The 22,985-nt window shown below is 44.1% G+C and overlaps 2 protein-coding genes across 7 annotated transcripts in view; one reads left to right on the forward strand and one right to left on the reverse strand.

Moving 5' to 3' along the window:
- Positions 1–1,800, reverse strand: part of Ferry3 (FERRY endosomal RAB5 effector complex subunit 3) — a 38,137-nt gene extending 36,337 nt beyond the window's left edge. Inside the window, exon 1 of one of the 4 annotated variants that reach the window (XM_075982696.1) lies at positions 1,632–1,800. The gene's annotated coding sequence lies outside the window, so the exon portion shown is untranslated. Of the gene's footprint in view, positions 1–1,556 lie in introns of all 4 variants that reach the window. The other 3 variants (XM_075982697.1, XM_075982698.1, XM_075982695.1) reach the window with 3 other exon arrangements.
- A 271-nt stretch (positions 1,801–2,071) lies between these two features.
- Rad51ap1 (RAD51 associated protein 1) lies at positions 2,072–19,062 on the forward strand. 3 transcript variants are annotated; one of them, XM_075982699.1, is made up of 9 exons: positions 2,072–2,239; positions 4,843–4,898; positions 6,098–6,236; positions 8,837–8,946; positions 12,601–12,687; positions 13,304–13,444; positions 14,509–14,670; positions 16,915–17,055; positions 17,659–19,062. In XM_075982699.1, exons 1-9 carry the CDS (start codon positions 2,223–2,225, stop codon positions 17,802–17,804), a joined length of 999 nt encoding a protein of 332 aa, XP_075838814.1. In that variant the 5' UTR covers positions 2,072–2,222; the 3' UTR covers positions 17,805–19,062. The 3 variants fall into 3 exon arrangements, with proteins under 3 accessions (XP_075838814.1, XP_075838815.1, XP_075838816.1); XM_075982700.1 differs by having other exon boundaries at positions 2,091–2,239; positions 16,918–17,055; positions 17,659–17,938; XM_075982701.1 differs by lacking the exon at positions 12,601–12,687 and having other exon boundaries at positions 2,091–2,239.
- The last annotated feature ends 3,923 nt before the right edge of the window (positions 19,063–22,985 follow it).

A 22,985-nucleotide genomic window follows, 5' to 3' on the forward strand; every position in this document is an offset into this window, starting at 1 on the left:
TGCTCGGCAAGTACTTTTATTCCTAGGCAGGAATAAAAAATACTTAATCCATGGGAAGGCATGGAGATGGGAGCAAGAGGATCCTTAGGAAGAGATACAGGGTGGGGGTGCAGGTGTGGAGCTTATGGAACTGGCAAAGGAGCCAAACACAACAGCAACCCGGTAGAATCTTGAAGAAGTTAGGTATGACGGTTGTGAGGTGCGACAGGAAAAGGGGGAGGAGAACACAGGAAAAATCTCCAGGTAGGAAGCACACGTACAGGAGAACAGACCATACACAGTGTGGGCCACAAGGCAGGCTGGACACTATTCAGAGGAAGCGTAGTAAAGAGAGTAAGAATAAACATCCCTTAAAGATGTACTGACCAGCCTCCCAGCTATGCTTCCCACTGCTAGGAAAGCACTTCTAACAGTGTGCTCTATCTAAATCATGTACCTTTGCTTTTAAAAAAAGTGTGTGTGTGTGTGTGTGTGTGTGTGTGTGTGTGTGTGAGAGAGAGAGAGAGAGAGAGAGAGAGAGAGAGAGAGAGAGAGAGAGAGAGAGAGAGAGTCAGTCCTGGAAGATACGGTGCAGGCTGTGCAGAAATGTTATTAATGGTCTTATCCAGCTGTGGACTATATTAACCTGCCAGGTGATATGTGCCCACCTGTCGTGAGAGTACCCAATTTGCTCCGACTGGATTTGAGGTCGGTTCCATAGGAGGAAATCCTGGTCAAAAGCCCCACAGATCATAGGCCCTAGAAGGAACCTCAATGCCATTGTTCACTAAAATTGGCCGTGGCAAACCACCGTCTAAATACTGATACCCGTAGATAATGCTACTCTCGGCCTTAAACAGAGAAGGGTCTCTTTCCAGTGAATGCAGAGACTCACGGTGCTGAGAAGTGATGGATGAGCGCTCAGCCCCAAACAAGACATTTATAGCACCCGTTCTGAAGGCTCAAGGAAAACACTAGCAGAGGGAGTGGAAAAATAGAAGAGTCAGAAGGTAGAAGGAGGGACGACAAAGAGCCAATGTCTGGGCAAGACCCTGCCATTGCGGTGATAAACTCACTGCGGCTTCAGATGCCTGCCCTGGGTCTGCATAAGAACAGGCCCCTCAGCAGCTAAGGGAGGACTCAGAGCCCCCCCCTCGCCACCCCTCCTCCGCGGGCCTTACTAAGGACAGATTCGGGAACCGGGAGACATCCTCTTCAGTTGTGTCCACTGGTGCCCCCACCCGGCTCCAACGAGTAGTTGTATCCCAATGCTCACACAGCTGGTCTGGTTAAGTCAAAGGGGTCACAAAACCAAACCAAAAAGTTCCATGAATCTGGAAACTGCACCGGTATGGACGTGGTGGTTAAAAGGGATGGGAAAGTTAGTAGGGATGGGAGGTGGGTATGGGAAGGTGAGGGAAAGAACAGAACACAAACAATAAAAATACATAGCTTCATGTTATTAATTTGCCTGTGAGAGTCCATTGCTCTCGGGATAAATTAATCTTAACCCAGTTTCCATTGCTGGATCCTTCTCTGGGTGTGCCTACATCCTGCCACACCAATATGCAACCTACAAAGTTAGTTTTCCGCACAGACTGAACTGTCAACGCCAAGCTGCACTCCCGCACTTTGGACAGTCGCCAGCAAACCTCCTCGGATTCTTTAAGCCTGCAATTTCACTGGGACCTCCACGGTAAAGGGGCTTCTTCGCGGTTGGCATGGGCTCACCCCTTTCCTCAGAAGCCAAAGCGCACTTGGAGCTGTCAACGACGAACTGCCCAATAAATCAGCTGACTTCTTGCTTGTTTTTACAGCCAGTGGATTCTCTTCGGCAGATTCGCTATCCTCTGCTCCCCTTTCCTCAAGCCCCAAGAAAAACTCCGATACAATACCTCCTTTATTCCATTACTCTTCAGTCGTTATAATAGTTGGAAGAGTGTTACTAGTTTTATACCCTACTTTAGAGTCGGTACCAAATCTCTGCAGTGTCGAAAGTGCAGCGGCGAAACCAACCCTGGGTCCGGGCCGACGGGATCCGGAAAGGTGGGCACAGGAAAAGGTGTGTGAGCGCAGGCGCACTTTTCCCAACACGCAGGCGCCGCCTCGGGCAGGCGAGCGCTGATTGGCGGACTGCAGCCGCGGGGCGTGGGGCGCGATGTCTGGTTTTGGGCGGGAATTGAAACGGCCAGCGCCGCTCGTCTGCGCCCGAACGCTACAGCTCTAGGGTGAGGAAGGGTACCATGGTGCGCCCTAGCAGGTGAGTAGTTGGTTTGGTGACGTCCCTCGGGGCGGGAGCCGCTGGCGGCCAGTGTCACCCAGGGCTGAAGGAGACGGCCGGGTCGGCTGGAGGGCAGCGGCTCGACGGGATGCCCGTGTCTGGGGCGAGCCCCCCGCTGCTCTCAGAGGCCGGCCTCGACCCCGCTTCCCGCCCCTCGGCGTGGCGTCGCTTTGCAGCTGTCGCCCGCTGGCCCGCCCTAGTTCAGAGAGACCTGGCCCCCAAAACCCCAGGCAGAAAGGCCCGTTTAACTAGACCTTCCAGCTCCTAGGTAGTAGTGAATGTCACGTTGGCATCTACTCCGTGATCGCAGCTGGGGTGCCAGGCCGTCCATCCGTTTAGTAGAATTACTGAGTCTAGCTGAGGCTATGGCCCACTGGTGGAGTGATGAGAGGCTCTAGGTTCAATACCCAGTACTGCACAGCCAAGCAAAAATAAACTGACTGGATTCACCTGGTCCTGCCCTGTCCTAAGAATTGGAGGCTACACTTTAGTGGAAGATGGGGCGGGGGCAGAAAAACCACCTCAGTGTAACATAGTAGGAAGGGGGAAAGCCTTACGTTAAACAGAGTGAGAGGGTCCCCTAGGGAAACGTGAGAGGAAATAGAAGCGAAGGCCCTGAGCTTGACCGAGATTGAGAGACACATTGAAGCTGTGGTAGGAAGGCCGATGGATCACCAGATTGTGATTTGGCGTGGTGTGTGCGTGTGGAGCTGGAGCAGGTGAGTCTGGGTACTTCTGACAAGTGGGGATGGAGATGAGGAACCAGGGAAAGAATTCAGGTGGACTATGGCCTGAGCTGCATAGTGAATGACCTCTGTGTTGACTGAGACAGGGGAGGCGATGGTAATGAGGTTTAGAAGGTGGGCCCAGATTTCCCGTGTCTTACATGGTGGAGTTGAAAGGGGATAGGCATGCAGATAGCGAAGACATAAGGCTGTTGTTTGGGATAGTAGCAGAGTGTGATCTGCAGGCCTCTAGGGTGCCCTAAATCCTCAGGCCTGTGAGATTGTGGCTGTGGGGTGTGTGTGTGTGTGTGTGTTGTAAGTGACAGGGGTGGGATGATGGTACACATTCCATGTCTTGACTGTGGAGGTCAGTGGATGGCTGTGGAGTCATCTCTCTCCTTCCACCTTGTCACTGATTGCAGGAGTTGAAGTTAGGTCATCTGGATGGCACAGCAGTGAACTTTACCAGCCAAGCGTCCCTAGCCCGTCACTTTTGTTACACTCGCTTCTGTCCTTGGCACTGCCATGGTGATAGGACTGTTGGCACCGCAAATTGAGGCCCTGGCAGCACACTGTGATGGCCGTAGTTACTGCAGTTTCTATTGCCACATACACAGACTTTTCAAAAGAGCATTTTTGGGCAGGAACGATGGCTCATTGGTTGAAAGAGTGCTCAGTTTGCTGCACCTGCTTCAGACAGCTCCAGGGGATCAGTGCCTCTTCCGGCCTTCACATACAATACATGTACACAGGCGCACACATGCACACATAATTAAAAATCATTTTAAAAAGTAATGGTTTTCTGACAGGTAGTTTGTGTTCTGTGAACCAATTAGAATGAACACATGTGTTGTAACTCAACCTCAGTGTACTTATCTTTTTAGTAGACTTTCGGTTTTATTTACTCATTTTCAATCCCAGCGTTTTTAAAGATGTCATATTTCTTGCAGCTGTCAAATTCTTAAGCTCTGAAGAGTGGGAGAGTGACGTGCACACCCTCCCTTTCACGTGTGTGAGGCTACAGGAAGGCACACCCAGTGCCTCTCCAAAGGAAACACTTGCAGATGTGAGGTCTGAGCAGGACAAGCCTCTCACAGAACTATTTTTGCTTGAAAGAGCAGGCAGCTGATAAATGACCTCATTGACACGGTGCATTTCATAGACAACAGAAAAGAAAACTGGAGAGCTTTACATTTCTTTCCTAGAGGAGGGAAATTAACCTTTTCACATTGAATATTCTCTTCTTCTGCCTACTTAGTTCCTACAAAGACGAACTATTTTAAAGTGTTTATCCCATTAAAAAAAAGCATTTGGTATTTCTCTTAAATACTCATTTTATTGTTAGGGGTGTGAGGGAGTATATGTACATGAGTGCAAATGCCTGAAGAAGCCAAAGGGTTGTTATCCCCTAGAGCTGGAGTTCCAGGGGGTTGTGGGCTCCTGGCGTGGGTGCTGGGAACCAGATTCAGGCCCTCTGAAGGAGCAGTACATACTCTTAACCACCATGACTCATCTCTGAGAGATTTTTTTAATGTGGTTAAAGCTGAAGCAATACTTTATAATGTAAGCAAAGAACAAGCACAAAGGGATTTATAAATGCCCAATAGCCATTCGAATATAAGTCTTAGTTGAAAATTATTTGTATTCTCCTTATGTTGGTAGTTTCCTCAATTATTTATTTTCCATCATGTCTATTTGGCTTTTTAGCTAATAACAAGGTTCTTAGTGTTAAATGCAGATAATATTTTGGGTTGAGGTACTTTTAAGAGACTCCAAAGACATTTTCCTTTCCTCAAGACTTAATAACTTTAAGGTGAAGGTATAATTATTAATGAAAATTTTCTGTCTTGATCATAGAAATAAAAAACCAGTCAATTACTCACAGTTTGAGGACTCTGGTGGTGACTCTGATGGTAAGTAGAGCTTTTTACTTTGCTTTACACATTGAGAAATGTATTTCCTCAGAGTTTATTATTCATGGGTTAGATACAGAAAAACTAAAACCTGAAAGCTTAGACTTAAGCTTTGCTGTATTACGTTTGTTTCTGTTGTTAGAACTTTGACCAATGTTTGAGAAACATTTCTTTAAATTACAGTGTATTAGTAGGATGCTTTTTTCCTCTGTGTATGGTTGGTGTGCACGTGCATATGTGCATATGTGCTCACGCTGGGGACCAGTCCTAGGGCCTCCCACATGCTGACTGATATTGTGCCACCGAACTATAATCTCATCCTAGAAGTAAGTCATATATTTCCTCAGATCAGCATAGTTTCCTTTAAGTCAGACACTTTAGTAATTTCTCTGTTCAGAGATAGCTCTTGCATTAAATGTGTCTGCAATTTGAGAAAAAATAATATAGAAGATAACTTTTAACTTTCTATTATTGTCAAAGGTATGTGACCAGGTACTTATAGATTACCAGTTGTGTTCATGATATCAGGTGAAGTGGAATGTGCAGGAAGTTATATTTCTGTATGTGGAAATATGAAAGAAATAAATGTTAACAAATTCTTTTAAAAAGTATGTGATCCTGCAGGTACATTCATGTGCCATACATGGGTATTTTTGAGTATCCCTAGAAGAACCGCAAGAGTTTTGAGGATTTATCGGACTGAAACGGCTGAGAATCAGCAGTGGGTTGGGAGAATTCAGCAGATCATAGTTGGCCCGCGGTGTCCGACAGATGTTCGCTGCTAATGCAGAGCCACTTCGCCTCGCCAAAGTGCTTCCTGTTTTCTTGGGCTTGGCTTTTTGCTAGAGATGAACCTTTGTAAACATCCTGCGCTACACTGTGTAGTTTAAAACCATTTCCTCCCACTCAGTGAGGTGACTCTTACGATTTCCTAATTGTTCTATGGCATTTTAGTTAATTGTTATAGCTGACACTTATGAACTTTCTTAATTTATCTTTGTAGTTTTTAGTGAATTGGATTTTGATGAGTTGATATTTTTAAAGACAGGCACCGTTCATCTTGAGGTGGATGGTAAAAGTAGAGACAAATTGTTTTGATTTTTAAGGTGTAGAAACTAAATATATTGTGCATAAAATGTAGGTAAATGAATTTTAGTTGCCAAGAAAATAATCTTTCTTTTAAATTTATACAAAAATAGATGATTTTATTGAGGCAACCATGCCTAGAAACAAAAAATCCAAAACTTTGCCAAAGGAGTTAAAGCAAGACAAACCAAAACCTAACTTGAAGACTCCCCAGAAAGAAGACATTCTACCAGCAAAAGCCCCTAAAAAAAGGTGAGAGGTAAGACACAGCAAACACATGGTCCGTCAGCTTTGTTCATTCAGTACCTCAGCTTAAATGGGAATTTGAGTGGGCGGGCTGCCGTTTGTGGCACAGGAAGGTGCCATTAAGTGCTTTCTCTGGCTTGAAAAATAAATCACAAACATAAAAGAGAAAACCTGGGGTTTTTTTTGTTTTATTAATAACATTTTGTAACATTAAATAATGATGTTACTAACCCTGCACCTATTTCTGCCCCTTCAGATCTCACAAAGATTCTTTGCTAAAAGAAAGAGTAAGGGCAATTTTAAGACAAGTATTTTAAACCAAAACAATGCCCTATAGTGTCTAGACTAACCCTGACATCTCATCATTTGGTGCCAAGAAGAAGAAGACCGTCCCAAGGGACCCCCAAATTATAGTACAGAAAGGATATGAGTAGGGGATGGGTAATGTTTTACTGTCGTGGGTCCTCTGTGAAAAGTTAGTTAGCATTGAGAATGTCATGCTGTTTGTTTCTACTTTTAAATGTCATGAATGGGATTTTAAATATAAGACAAACTCAGCCCATAAGTGGGAGACGATATTTGCAGATACAACTTAAGTAACTTGGATCCAAAGTATATAAAGAACACTTGAGCTCTATAGTAAAAAGGCTAAAGTCCAATTTCGATGTATAAAATCTGAATAAGCATTTCTCCAAAGGTACAGAAGTAATCCGCAAACAAACAAGAAGATGCGTGCCATCATTAGCTGCCAGATAAACAAAAGTAGAAACCACGGTGTGACAATTCTCACCCACTAGGTGGTGTTAATAAGTGTTAATGAAGATGTGGCAAAATAGGAATCTGAATCCATTGCTGCTGGTGGGATTGTAAAATGGTGCAGGTACCCAAGAAAATAGATCAGCATTCTTCATTATGTTAAACATAGACCTGTTCTATTCATGGCTTAGGTAGTACTCAAGGAAACTGAAAATTTGTCCATCATGTCAGTGTTCATAGGAAAACAACTGGATGTCTGTCAGCCAGTGATTGTTAGATAAATGAGTTCTCTGTTATGGGCACAGACAAAAAAATGACCTGCAGATACATGCTGAAATGTGAATGAGCCTGAAAAATGTCATGATTTCTACACCAGACACAAAGCCACATATTATATATTATCCCATTTGATGAAGTATTCAGAATAAACTAATCTATGCAAACAGAAGATGGATTACTGGTTGTGTGGGCCTGAGAGAAGGGTGACGATGTCCCAGGTAGGGTCTCCTAACATGATAAAACACAACAGCCCAAAGCGAAATGGAGAGGAAAGGGTTTCAGCTTAGAGTTGCACAGCATGGTCCCTCACTGGGAGAAGTTAAGGCAGGAACCTGGTGGTAGGAGCTGATACAGAGGCCATGGAAAAATGCTGCTTACCGGCTTGCTCTTCATGACTTACTCAGCCTGCTTTCTTATAGTACCCAGGACCAGCAGCCCAGATATGACACCGCAGTGAGCTAAACCCTCCCACATCAAGAAAAATCACAGGTTTACTCATAGGTCCTTCTGTTGGGGGCATTTTCTTAATTGAGGTTCTCTCTTCCAAAATGACTGTAGAGGGTAATCGGGAATGGCTGCTGATGAGTGTGAATAATGAAAGGTTCTAAAATTAGATGGTGATGATGCTTTCAAAACTCTGAAGATAACTGCTGAACTGTCTTTAAAAGGATGTTGTGGATGTGGCTTCGGTGGACTAGTTCCTGCCTTATGTGCAAGAATTCTTAAATTTTATTCAGCAGGAAGACCAGAAATTTAAGGTTATATTTTTGCTAAGTTTTGAGGGTAACTTATGTTACATGGTGCTCTATTTCAAGAGAAGAGGAGGAGGAAGAAAACTTTTATAATACACGAATTATACCTCAATAAAACCTTTTTACAGTTTCATACAAGCATAGAATTATTAAGACCATATTCATCCCCACCAGTATAACTTAGTTAAGAAATAATAAGTTCTTCAAGGTCCATTTTAGTTTTCTTCCCTTTTGTGACTTTTCCTCATCTGTCTTTGTGTTTTCCTGTTATATTCATTAGAACTGTTGGTCAACTTGAGCAGGAAGGCTTTACAGCCTGCATTTGGGGGCTAATTATTGGTATGGCTTATTTCTCCTCCTTCCTAATTCACCTTGAAGACTCCTTGAGGGTACTTTTAGTATTCCAGCCAGATAGTGTCTTTACACAGTATGTAGCAAAATATTTGTTAAAATCTAGATTGGGAGAACAGAGATAAAATTACATCTGCCACATCAATGGATGAGATGAAGGGCTCCCTGGGAGGGAGTGATGTTTGAACTGAGTCTGTCTTAGGTTAAACCGGAGCTTTGTAGGCAGAACTGATAGTGAAGAGAGGACTGTGGTAGGAACAGTAGTCAGTCACCAGAGGAGCGGGCTACTTCGGCCACACCTGTACTCTGTAACACAGCCTCGCTACATTTTAGGAGTCTCGAGTCACATTTTTGGATAGTAGCTTCTCTTAAGTACTAATATAGGAAAATCTGAAACTTTGTAGATTTAATGGTATTAGTACTCTAATTGAAATTAAAACCCCATTGTTATTTCTGCATCTATTTTAGGATGGCTTTAGATGACAAGGTCTTCCAGCGAGGCCTAGAAGTTGCCCTGGCTTTATCTGTGAAGGAACTTCCAACAGTCAGCAACCAAGTGCAGAACTCTCAAGAAAAACGTAAGTCTATTTTCTGTGTGACTATCTTTAAAAGCATCTTATGGTTTTTGTAATCATTTTTTAGGGTAGGCCTTCACAGAGAAAAGAACACAATTTGAGCTATAAAAAGAACACTTGACAGAGGACCCCTGTGAGTTGAATTTTTTATTATATCAGTGTCCCACAAGTTTATTTCTTTGACACAGAGGAGCCTAGGACTTAGACTGTGAGGTGGGCTGCTTGGCAGCTTGGTGCTGCACCGTAAGAGTCCAGTCTGATCAAATGCTCTGTTTGATCCTAATAGTCCAGTCCCATGGTGCTATGCTGTAGAGTCCAGTCTGATCAAATGCTCTGTTTGATCCTAACAGTCCAATTCCATGGTGCTACACTGTAGAGTCCAGTCTGATCAAATGCTCTGTTTGATCCTAACAGTCCAATTCCATGGTGCTACACTGTAGAGTCCAGTCTGATCAAATGCTCTGCGTGATCCTAACAGTCCAATTCCATGGTGCTACACTGTAGAGTCCAGTCTGATCAAATGCTCTGCGTGATCCTAACAGTCCAATTCCATGGTGCTACACTGTAGAGTCCAGTCTGATCAAATGCTCTGTTTGATCCTAACAGTCCAATTCCATGGTGCTACACTGTAGAGTCCAGTCTGATCAAATGCTCTGCGTGATCCTAACAGTCCAATTCCATGGTGCTACACTGTAGAGTCCAGTCTGATCAAATGCTCTGCGTGATCCTAACAGTCCAATTCCATGGTGCTACACTGTAGAGTCCAGTCTGATCAAATGCTCTGCGTGATCCTAACAGTCCAATTCCATGGTGCTACACTGTAGAGTCCAGTCTGATCAAATGCTCTGCGTGATCCTAACAGTCCAATTCCATGGTGCTACACTGTAGAGTCCAGTCTGATCAAATGCTCTGCGTGATCCTAACAGTCCAATTCCATGGTGCTACACTGTAGAGTCCAGTCTGATCAAATGCTCTGCGTGATCCTAACAGTCCAATTCCATGGTGCTACACTGTAGAGTCCAGTCTGATCAAATGCTCTGCGTGATCCTAACAGTCCAATTCCATGGTGCTACACTGTAGAGTCCAGTCTGATCAAATGCTCTGCGTGATCCTAACAGTCCAATTCCATGGTGCTACACTGTAGAGTCCAGTCTGATCAAATGCTCTGCGTGATCCTAACAGTCCAATTCCATGGTGCTACACTGTAGAGTCCAGTCTGATCAAATGCTCTGCGTGATCCTAACAGTCCAATTCCATGGTGCTACACTGTAGAGTCCAGTCTGATCAAATGCTCTGCGTGATCCTAACAGTCCAATTCCATGGTGCTACACTGTAGAGTCCAGTCTGATCAAATGCTCTGCGTGATCCTAACAGTCCAATTCCATGGTGCTACACTGTAGAGTCCAGTCTGATCAAATGCTCTGCGTGATCCTAACAGTCCAATTCCATGGTGCTACACTGTAGAGTCCAGTCTGATCAAATGCTCTGCGTGATCCTAACAGTCCAATTCCATGGTGCTACACTGTAGAGTCCAGTCTGATCAAATGCTCTGCGTGATCCTAACAGTCCAATTCCATGGTGCTACACTGTAGAGTCCAGTCTGATCAAATGCTCTGCGTGATCCTAACAGTCCAATTCCATGGTGCTACACTGTAGAGTCCAGTCTGATCAAATGCTCTGCGTGATCCTAACAGTCCAATTCCATGGTGCTACACTGTAGAGTCCAGTCTGATCAAATGCTCTGTTTGATCCTAACAGTCCAATTCCATGGTGCTACACTGTAGAGTCCAGTCTGATCAAATGCTCTGCGTGATCCTAACAGTCCAATTCCATGGTGCTACACTGTAGAGTCCAGTCTGATCAAATGCTCTGCGTGATCCTAACAGTCCAATTCCATGGTGCTACACTGTAGAGTCCAGTCTGATCAAATGCTCTGCGTGATCCTAACAGTCCAATTCCATGGTGCTACACTGTAGAGTCCAGTCTGATCAAATGCTCTGCGTGATCCTAACAGTCCAATTCCATGGTGCTACACTGTAGAGTCCAGTCTGATCAAATGCTCTGCGTGATCCTAACAGTCCAATTCCATGGTGCTACACTGTAGAGTCCAGTCTGATCAAATGCTCTGCGTGATCCTAACAGTCCAATTCCATGGTGCTACACTGTAGAGTCCAGTCTGATCAAATGCTCTGCGTGATCCTAACAGTCCAATTCCATGGTGCTACACTGTAGAGTCCAGTCTGATCAAATGCTCTGCGTGATCCTAACAGTCCAATTCCATGGTGCTACACTGTAGAGTCCAGTCTGATCAAATGCTCTGCGTGATCCTAACAGTCCAATTCCATGGTGCTACACTGTAGAGTCCAGTCTGATCAAATGCTCTGCGTGATCCTAACAGTCCAATTCCATGGTGCTACACTGTAGAGTCCAGTCTGATCAAATGCTTTGTATGATCCTAACAGTCCAATCCCTTATCTTTTACATCTAAATTTCTTGACCATGACCTAATGGTGATAATTTGTGTGATCTATTAAGTTTAGAGGCAATAACCTTCATAGACGCTCACTAGACTTCAGAGTATGACTTCTTAATTTCTCTGTGATTTTTCACCTTTGAATATTTTTTTCTGTAACCTTGTAGAATATGATGATCTGGGTGTGGCTTTTACTTTAAGTTAGTTACCTCTTTAAAAATCAACCATTTTGATTAGGAAGACTATTAATCATGAATTGTCATGTACTATATCTAAAATTAGAGGACAAGGAGTCATCTCAGAAGACTCTGGAATGTATAACAGGAATTTTTCTTAGAAGTAGCACTCACTGAATAATGCTCTTCACAGCATAAGGACTTAATGTCATATCAATATCATCATTTAAAGGTCCCCTACATGCTTGAGTTGATTTGTTTTATGGTGCTAAGGCTGAAACCCAGGGTGTCACACCTACTGTGTAATGCATTGTCTTTAGGCTGTAATGATTGGAAAGAGTTTGTATCAACAGTTTTTCTGTTGTGATGTAACGCCACGACCGAGAGCAGTTTATAGAAGACGGTTTATTTCGGCTTGGGGTTCCAGAGCCTTAAGAGTTTATAATGGCAGGGGGAACATGGCAGCAGGTGCAGGAGCAGAAAGCTGGCTGATCACCTTTCTGTTCACACCCAGGAAGCTGAGAGAGTGACCTGGAAGGGGACTGAGCCTATAGAGTCTCGAGGCCTCCATTGACTTCCTTCCTTCAGCAAGCAAACGGTGCTGCCAGTGGGCTCAAGTGTCAAATGTGTGAGCTTATGGGAACAGTTCTCAGTCACGCACCACAGAGCTTAAGTTAGCATGAGCATGGATTTGTCCATACAGACGTGATACTTATTGACTGTATGTGGTCATATAATAAGCAGTTGCCACTTGAATTTAATCTTCCACAATTATAGATAGGGAAATTAAATCTAAAGGTGATAAGCAAGTTTATATATGGAATCTGACTATGAACCTGAGTCTGATGTTAGAGCCCAGATTCGTGATATGTGCTAGCTCCTCCAAGTAAAACCGCTGGGCTGGTCCTTCCCAGTCTGTGTTCGTATGTTTCAGTGGTCATTGTCCTCCTTTTTAGACTCTGACTGATTAGGATGCATCTGAAGTTCTTTGCTTACTTCCTGTGCTAGGCACTGACAAGCAAGGTGATAGGAAAACAGAAATGACGGATAAGTCTCCTCCTGTCTCTAACTGCAGTGTAACCAGTGATAATTCAGGTAAATTTTGATGTTAATAGCAGTTCTTTTTATTCACAGTGCTATTTTTCTAACTTGTTTAAATTATTGCGCCTGTAGCTAGAACAAGTCTTCCCATGTCCCAAGGCTCTGTCTCCTGGCCTTTGTTTCTCTGTACTTTGGTCTTACTCTGACTGCAGATCTACTTTCTTCCCCGCTGGGCAGTCATGACTACTCAGACCCTTCATCTACAGTAAGTGACCACTCAAGGGCTGTGTCTCTAGTACCATCTGCAAAGTTCTTTGGCAGTGACTCTTTAAGGTCTCAGAATAACCCTTTTAAAACCTAAGTCTGAGCCGGGCAGTGATGACACACCTTAAAGGTCCCAGCATTTGAGAGGCTGAAGCAGGTAGATCTCTGTGAGTTCAAGGCCAGTGTAGTCTACAGAGCTAGTTCCAGGACAGACTCCAAAGTTACACAGAGAAACCCTGTCTCGAAAAAAAAAAAAGAAAGAAAGAAAGAAAAGAAAAACCAGTCTATTGCCGAGAGACTGAGGATCTTCATCCCAGTGGCCTGTGTAGTGTCGTATTGGGAGCAGAGAAGGGCAACAGAGATAATAGAGTCTGCCCAGAGTTCTCACTGCTGTTTTTGTCTGCAGAAGATTTGGACAAGATGATGGAGGAGGGGGACGCTGGCAGTGTTGAAGGGGAAAGAAAAACATCAAAATCTGAGGCTCAGCGGAGTAGGGTGCCTTCGGAAAGCAGCAGTGCTGGTGACGCTGAGCTGGACAGCGCCACTGGTAAGTTACGCCTGCTTCAAGTTAATCCAGTGGGAATTCAGTAAAACTTGAGAGCAGGATCCTTAAAGTCTGTAAACTCACATAGAACAGTTAAATTGAGCTCGGCCATAGAGGGAGAAACTGTCTAGGGTTAACCTTAAAGTCTGTAAACTCATATAGAACAGTTAAATTGAGCTCGGCCACAGAGGGAGAAACTGTCTGGGGTTAACCTTTAAGCCATGTCTGGACAAACAAGCGACATGAGAAAAACCAAGGAATGAAGTCACACTTCTGACTGAGGGAAAGGCATGAGCAGTAGGACAGACAAGCAGTCAGTGGGATCTTGGGGAAGAGGCTGGAGAGGCAGCCTGGGCTGCTACTGGGGTGGAGCAACTCTTAGGCGGTTCTAACAGGTTTCAGCTTTTCTATAACTAATAGAAACTTAGGAAGTATTTTGAGTTGAAAGTGGTATGAAACGATTTTATTATCAGTTATTTTCAGACTTAGTAGAAATTAGGGTGAAGGGAAAATATGGTGACTCTGATAATAAATATTGTAATGTGTTAAAAATTTAAAAGAATAACTCTATATGTTAATACCAGTCAGATACAGTATTTTAGATTTTAACCTTCTGTCAACAAATAACAGACCTGTTCATCAACACTCATAGAACAATGATTGGTGCTTATGATGTTTGCTGTAATCTAGGTGCGAGGCAGATAGTAAGGAGCAAAACTGCTCAAATTCTAATGAGGGGTTACAGGCGGTAAACACACAGGTAATGTTTTTAGAGCGATTGTATGCAAGCTGAGGGGCGTCGGGCAGCTCAGTGGTAGGGCACTTGTCTAGCAAGTGTGGATTCCAGGGTTTGAGATCTGGAACTGTAGAAAATAAAGCACTACAAAGGAGAAGGAAGAGTGGGCTTATAAAAGGCTGGTGGGAATGAGGTGGGATGTGTAGTGTTTTTTTTTTTTTCAGAGGCAAGAGCATGCTTGTATATTGAGTGACGGTGAGGCCATTGCAGATGAGGCAACAGAAGTCTCCGTTTTTAGGACAAAGACAGAATATGTAATTGTCTGTTTTAGGTGAAGATTCAGAAAATGATTCTAATTTTGAGGAGAGTGAAGGAAGTGATGAGGACTTTGCAGTGAGGAAAGGTAAAGCCAGAGAAAAGAAGAAGAAAGCAGTGCAGAGAAAACCCGTGGTAGAGAAAGAAAAGCAATCAAAACAAAAAAAGGAGACCTCAGGTAAGCTTGCTCCCAAACTCATCCTGTTTTGTTGAGTCCTGTTCGTTGTGTTTCCAGATCTTCGCCTTTGTCCCCTGCAATATTTTGCTAATGCTCGTCTCTAGTTAAAAGGAATTGTGGGTAGGGAGAAAAGCTGAGAAAGTTGAGCTCTAGTAGCCACAAGAGCGATGAGTGTGGGCCCTCCACTGTTAGCACACAGCCATCCCTGCCAACACCCTGCACCCACATTGACCCTCAACACTGACATTCAGAACATCTCAGTATATGTTGGCACCTGCACATCAGTGAGGACCAGGAGCTCAATCCCAAGTTTGTTCATTCAGAGGCTGGACCATGCTGTTTGGGTGTTTAAACAGTGAGGCCTGCATGAGCTTAAGTCCTTGCTTTTCTGCATGACACGATGATCTCTGTTTTGAGGACTTATTTGTAACATCTTAGTGTCATTTTACAGTGAGAATTTGTGACAGCTTGGATATGGAACACCTGTTTGTTTGTTTGTTTGTTTTTCAAGACCGGTTTCTCTGTAGCTTTGGAGCCTGTCCTGGAACTAGCTCTTGTAGACCAGGCTGACCCCGAACTCACAAAGATCTGCCTGCTGCTGCCTCCCAGATTTTGGGATTAAAGGCATGCACCACCACTGCCTGGCTGGAACACCTGTTCATTATATTCAAAAGTTAGACTATTTTTGAACCTGTACTATATAATAGATTATTACAAAATGCAACTTTTATTAATAAAATTAGTTTTACTTATTCATACCAGTTTTTTGCCTTACTTTCTCAATCCTCCTGCCTCAGTCTTCTGGCAGGTGTCTTATCATCATGACCCAGTAAGTTGTAAGTCACTACTGAGAAAACTTAATATTGTGAACAGCCAGACTCCTTTTACATCACTGTAGGTACTGTTGAGGACCAGCCTCGACAAAAATACTTCTTACCACAGTAGGGGCACAAGAATTGAAGACATATATGTAAAGAATATGATGCATAAAAATAATAAGACAGAAAACATAGAAAGTATCACAAGGGCATTCCAGGGACTGAAATTCATCCCTGTTTATTTTTCCACGGCTTCTTTTATACCCAGTGTAAACTGGGGAGGGGGGAGTAACAAAAGACTTTATTGAGATGATACAAAGGATAACTCACACAGTTGCTTTATCACTTTAAGACACCAGATCATTAGCATTCTGTAGTCTAGGTAGCAAAGCTGCTCTAGGTCCGTCCCCAAGTGACCTCATAGTTACAAAAGAAGGAGCAGAAGTACATTTGCATATCCTGACCACCTGTCTTAATTTCAAAAGAGCCAAGCAATCACATCCTGAGTTGGGACACACAGCTATGTTAGTCAGTCTCCAAACTCTGTGGCCTGCAGACAAGGTTTGGAAATGGGCCTGCATTTTTCGGTCTCCACAGGTACATGACCACACCCTGATTGTACTCCTCCCCTCTCCACCCTTCTGACTCCCACTCCACCCGCATTAAACCAGCGCAGGAGCTTGTGCTCTGGCGCTGTGTGTTCTACTCTCTTCTGTTGAGAAATTGTCCCTTCATTAATCTTCCCCCTCAGTCATGATTCCGCTACGATAATCTCCTCTACACATAAACACACAAGATTCCAAGGTCCCTTCCTACTGAGCATTCCTGGGATCTCAGCACAGTGCAGTAGACACAGCTCTTCACTTTTTGCCTCTTCCCACTGATGTGCAGTGCAGGACAATAAGTTTCTTGAGAAAAATCTGGCCATGTAGTGTGTTCTTTGTAACCCTAGGGTCTTCAACACTGTCTCCAACACAGGCAGAAGAGTCAATATTTGAAAATGACCTTTGAAGTCAAACCTGATTTCTGATTTGGGCGCCAACAATAGCTGTCCAACTGCTTAACCTCTGTTAGCCCTTATCTCACGGGGTAGTAATCCTGAGGTGGGCATTGTCATAAAGGGTGAAAGATGTCTGGCACACTGCCTGGCACAGAAATGCTAATCCAAAACCATGCTGTAAGTGGTGTTTGGGCTTTTGAGACCATCTCACTTTGTAGTCCATGTTGCCTCCTGCCTCAGCCTCTGGAGTACTGACTGGGAATTCAGGCAGGTACGGCCTCAACTTGATAGTAAATGATTTTTTTTTTTTGTAATCTGTGCCTTTTGAATTTTTGAAAGGTATGAGATGATTTTTATACATATATGTTAGACTTGAATATTATCTTCCTGTATGACAATTTTTTTTATGTTTTTCAATGACTTTAGTAAGTGTGGCTCCAGCTGCCATCAAGTCACGATCTCCATCCTTACCCGAGGCAGTTGGACTTTCTTCAGAGGCCGTTAGGAAACCAGCAAAGATGTGCAGCCCTTCCGCTGAAGGCAAGAGGCCCAAGTGGGTCCCCCCAGGTATGGTAACTTGTTATCGAGGGCATCAGCTTAGAAAGCTGCCATTGGCAACTCTTTCCTAATCATAGGCGTTGTGTGTGAGAGGGTCCCATGTTATTTCATGTTCTCCGAACCAGTGTCTTAGTGTTTCGGCTTATCGTCTTACTATTTATTAGGCATCAAGGTTGAGTATGATTTGTTTTCCTTACTATGCAGTAAACACACATTCTTATTTCAAAAGTCTGCAGATACATCCCTGACTATCAGAGTCAAGGAGCATTAGCGAAGATTTTTTTTTCCCCCTGGCAACGAAGTTTTGCCTCAAGATCTGCTGATGTCCACAGTTTCACTGAGTTCTCAAGCCTGGGACATTTGAGCATTGTAACATGTATCAAATATAAATGCCTTGGCAAACTTGTCTTTATCTTTATGTTTGCTTTGCTGCACAGCCAGAAAAGTAGAAGACTGAAGGTTTTGGAGTTGGGGTTTCGGATTATGATGTTTAGCTGCCCTATGCTCTTCCTGAGCTCCAGTGTGGGTCATTCTCTGATCTGCTGCTGCGCCTGACGGGCTCTGTAGACCAGAACAATACTTAGCCACTTGTTTGCCTCTGTTTTCTTGCAGCCGCCTCCGGAAGCAGAAACTCCAACAGTAGCCCACTGGCAGGAGCACCCACCAAGTCCCCAAGTCAGAGCCTCCGCTTGGGCCTCTCCAGACTAGCACCAGTTAAGTGTTTGCACCCAAATGCCACAAGTAGCCAAGTGCGGTAGCAGGAAAGAACCCATGGGACCCTTGGTCCTGCAAGCCGGTTGTTGTGTTCAACTTGTATGTGGAGGAGCCCTTTATTGAGTCCAACAAAGGATCTCTGCCTGTTTTGTGATTCTTTTTTTTTTCCTTTTAAAGTATTTTTAAGAAAAAAAGGGCAGGGCCTTGGAAGTTTTGGTTTTTTTCCTCCCCTGTTGCAAATTCCTGTTGTGGTGGTTTTGGTGGGTTGATGAAGAGCGCATGTCGTCTGTGGGTGGCACTGCCCGCTGTGGGCGGGCGGGGCCTGCTCCTCTGCTCGAAGGTGACCACGTTTAAATTCTGAGACGGGAAGTGGAGGGTGAACAGATCACGGCGGCCTTAGTTTAGCTTTTCCTTTGCTGTCATCCTCGTCAGTCTTCTGCTTCTTGGTGTCAGCATCATCATCCTCATCGTCTTCAGCTACCTGCTGCCCATAGGAGCCTCAGCTTCCTCATCTTCATCTTCCTCCTCACCATCACCTCTTCCTCCTCCTCCTCCCCACCTTCTTCCTCTTCTTCATCTACCTCATTGTCGGCCTCCTGCCCCCCATTTTCCTCATTAGCATTGCCATTGGCAGGTGCATCTCTTCCATTCTCTGCCTCCTCCACAACTTTCTTCTCCTTCAAGTCCTTGGTGGTGGTCTCGGAACTGGTATCCACAGCCACGTCTGACATGGTGGGGTACTCTGGTGATCCGCTGCAGCGAGGGCAAGAGGAATCGAGTTTGAGGACTCTGGTGAGAGAGTTGCCAGAGTTCTCCATGGAGGAGGAGGAGGTGGGCAGGTGGGCCACAAAGGCGGCTGCAGCGGGTGCCGAGCAGGACTGGGAACAATGCCCTGTTTGTGATTCTGGTCTCAAAGCTTTTCTGTCTTTTAGCAAAGGGTTCTTGGGGCTCCTCATGCCACTCCTGGCACATCTGTAGTTACATGGTATGTCTCCCAGCTCTATCTGGTGTACAGCACCCTAACTGAATTGTTCAGAGCGTCTGGCAAGTGGGCATTTGGGCTCCTTCAGGAAGGATTTCTAAAATTTTTCTCACCTCCATGTTTCTTTAGGTTGTTACTAGTTTGCTGTTTATCCAGGTCTTCCTTTGTAAGAATTCTTGTGTACATACTAAAATGATGACTATACTGTAGCATGTGTCCCCTACATGGGAACAGATGGTTATCTACAGCAGATAGAATTTAAAAACACTTTATGAACTTTCATTGTCAAAATTTAAATAAAAATGAAAATGTTAAAAGTGTGTTCTTTGATACTATGTGTCTGTCTGTCTGCCTTTTGGTAAAATGAGTTTTCCATGGTCAGTGTAGGCCAGGGAATGCAGTGTCTTCATCACTGCAGATTAGCCGGAGCCCGGAAGACTGGCTGTCAACTTGTCACCCCTGTATTAGCCAATGCAGCTTTTCAGGAAGCTGAGATTCATTGTCAATAAAAGGAATTGTTTTTATGGTGAGAATATCAACTGTTCCTGATCGCTTTTTAATAAAAAATGTAATGTTTATCATAAAATGTTCAATGCCTTCCCTAGTTCTCAGCGTTACCACAAGCAGAAGCGGTTTTGAATTGTGATTAAAGTGAGTATTTGCCTATTGCTTTTGTATATTTTCCTCTTACATCTTATATGTACTTACACTATCATTCACCACGTTATCTGCTCCCCTGTCCCCCTTAAAATCCCAGTCTTCAGTTAGTGTTCTGTATGATTTGGGTTCTGGGTTTTGAGACAGGGCTTCCTGTTGTAGCCCACGCTGTTTCTGAACTCGAGGTCATCCTGCCACAGCCTCCCCAGTGGCGTGCCTCCATACCCACTGAGTTGCCTGATACCGAGTTAATTTGTAAGCTTTGAGCACTAACAGCTCTTAAGTGATATTAACTACTTACTGGCCCTCGCTTGAGGGACTTGGTATTTCTTGTGAGTCATATTATTACTTTGTAGTTAAAGTTCCCTCAGAGGCTGGAGAGACAGCTCAGTGCCTAAGAGCACTTGCTGCTCTTGCAGAGGACTCAGACTAGATTTCCAGCGTCCACATCCAGTGGTTTAAAACGGCCTGGAACAGGCTGGGTGGTGGTGGTGAATGCCTTTAATCCCAGCACTTGGGAGGCATAGGCAGGCCTGGTCTACAGAGCGAGTTCCAGGACAGACTCCAAAGCTACACAGAGAAACCCTGTCTCGAAACAAAAGCTGCCTGGAACTCTGGCTCCAGCAGATATAACATCTTCTTCTGGACTCCATGGACACCTGCATCCCAGTGGTACATCCACTTGCATACATACACTCAGACACGCAGTGAATAGAAATCCCCCTCGGTGTGTTAAAACTTGCCTAGCTACAAGCATTGATATCCATCAGTTGCCAGCCTCGTCTTACCTTTGCCTCACCCAGTCTTAACCTACCCCAAACATTTTTCTCCTTTGGCTCATGCCGCACCTCCCTGCCCACTCCAGCTTTCTGGTCGTGTGTTACCTTCCCCACTTCTGCGGCTTCGTGTCTGTGCTTTAGACTGCATCTTGTTTGTCACACAACCTATTGCCTAGTCCACTGATAACTGATTTAAGTCAGTCTCTAGAGCAGTGGTCCTCAACCTTTCTCATACTGTGACCCTTTAATACAGTTCCTTGTGGAGAATCCCATCCATAAAATTATTTTCTTTGCTACTGTTACGAATCATAATGTAAATTTTCCAGTGGTCTTTGGTGACTCCTGTTGGACAGGCTCCAAAGCGGTCATGACCCAGAGGTTGAGAACCACTCCAGGTCTTTCCAGGTCCAGTAGCCAGCCTGCTTGCCCTCTTCCTTTTTTGTTTCCATTAATTTTTCTTTTACTTTTGAAATAAGCCTACAGCGTGATAGGTTCCCGGGTATGGGTTTCATTCATGTTTCCTTTCAGTTGCTCCTCCCCACTTACCTCCCTGTTCTCTGGCTGCAGTAGCACAAATAATAAAAACCCGGAGACAGATATTGGGGTTCAACCTGAAGATCAGAAAAGCAAAAGCAGCCTAGCCACTAGAGAACTCTTACTTTGAAATCTTCAGAATGAATGAATTCCTGTCTCACCCTGCTTTATATTTCTCTCTAATGCTGGCACTAAAGGTGTGTGCCACCACACCCTGCTGTGCATGCTGCTTTTATTTTGGGAAGGCTGTGTCAGTAACAGTATGGATAGCAAGGGAGTGAAGAGCAGAGGCCAGGGCACAGGCCAGTAGACATGATGGGTCAGGAAGGACAGGGCAGATGGAAGAGGCTTTGGGAAACCTGGTTGGTGGCATAGTTTGGTGACTGGATGTGAAGGTGAGAGAATGGACTGTAAATCCTGGAACTGCACGCGGGCACCTGTGCTGACGGTGGTGCCAACACTAACAGAAAGCTCTGTTCATTATATTCTTTTCACAATAGCAAGGAAATAAACCGCATGGTGATAAATACAGCATAGCGGCATCCAGACTTTGGAATTTTATTCAGCACTAACAAAGAATAAAATTGTGAAATTTGCAGGAAAATGGATGGTAATGGAGGGCTACTTTAAATAAGGGAGCTCAAATAGCATGTTTTCTCATGACGATCCTAGCTTCTGTGATAGCAAATATGTTTATCCTCTAGGGGGAGAAAATATGGGTGAAGACCAGGAAAGCGGGAGGCTCCTCCAGTTCAAGGTCAGCCTGGTGTAGTAGTGAGTTCAGGGCCAACCAGGGCTACGTAGTGAAACTATCTCAAAAAAAAAAAAGTCCATACATGAACAACCCCCTGCTTACAGTCTACAAACACACTGCAGTCTCCTGTCCACAAGCTCCTTCAGGTCCTCACTTGTTAAAAGGCTAAGGACCCACGGTCCTCCTGCCTCTGTCTCCTTCAGCAAATTCCTGACCGCTTCCTAAATATAACTCCAGTAGCACAGACACTATGAGCAGCAATTAATAAATGGGACCTCCTGAAACTTGAGAAGCTTCTGTAAAGCAAAGGACATGGTCAACAAGACAAAACGATAGCCTACAGAATGGGAAAAGATCTTCACCACATCAGACAGGGGTCTGATCTCCAAAATAAACAAAGAACTCAAGATATTGGTCATCAAAAGAACAAATAATCTAATAAAAAAAATGGGGTACAGACCTAAATGGAGAACTCTCAACAGAGGAATATAAAATGACTAAAAGACACTTAAGGAAATGCTCAATATCCTTAGCCATCAGAGAAATGCAAATCAAAACAACTCTGATAATCTATCTTATACCTATAAGAATGACCACTGATGACAACTTATGCTGGAGAGGATGTGGGGTAAAGGGAACACCCCTGCATTGCTGGTGGGAGTGCAAACTGGTACAGCCCCTTTGGATATCAGTAGGGTGATTTTTCAGAAATTTAGGAAACAGCCTTCTTCAAGACCGGGTATACCACTTTTGGGTATATTCCCAAAGGATGCTCAATCATACCTCAAGGGCATGTGCTCAACTATGTTCATAGCAGCTTTGTCTGTCATAGCCAGAACCTGGAAACAACCTGAATGCCCCTCGATTGAATAATGGATAAGGAAAATGTACATTTACACAGTGGAGAACTACACAGCAGAAAAAAATGACATCTTGAAATTTGTGGGCAAATGGATGGATCTAGAAAACATCATATTGAGTGAGGTAAGCTCGACGCAGAAAGACAAATGTCATGTACTCACTCGTAAGTGACCTTTAGATATAAAGCAAAAAAATAAACAGCCTACAATTCATAATCCCAGAGAATCTAGACAACAGTGAGGACCCTAAGAGAGACATACATAGATAATCTACATGGGAAGTAGAAAAAGAGAAGATTTGAGTAAACTGGGAGCATGAGAGTCATGGGAGAGGGTAGAAGGGGAGAAGAGAGGAGAACAGAAAAATATATAGCTCAATGGAAACAAAATTTTTAAAAAAGGCTAAGGACTTGAGCGCTCAAAACTCAACTCTGCTTTTCAGTGAGTCTCCTTGTATCAGAGGCCTTGGGGACAAGCCACTGTCAATTACAATTCCATAAGATGCTTTCTGAAACTAGGTACATCTCATGAGGAAATTCTATCCCAGGCTTTTATCTATTTCTACATACTGTTTTTGAAGGGGCTTGGAAATTTTCCAGACTGGTCTGTCCAACTTTAATCTCGGAGTCCTGGAATTTCATTCATATCCTGACCCGTGA

The sequence above is a fragment of the Microtus pennsylvanicus genome, chromosome 8 (assembly GCF_037038515.1).
Source record: "Microtus pennsylvanicus isolate mMicPen1 chromosome 8, mMicPen1.hap1, whole genome shotgun sequence".
Lineage (NCBI taxonomy): Eukaryota > Metazoa > Chordata > Mammalia > Rodentia > Cricetidae > Microtus > Microtus pennsylvanicus.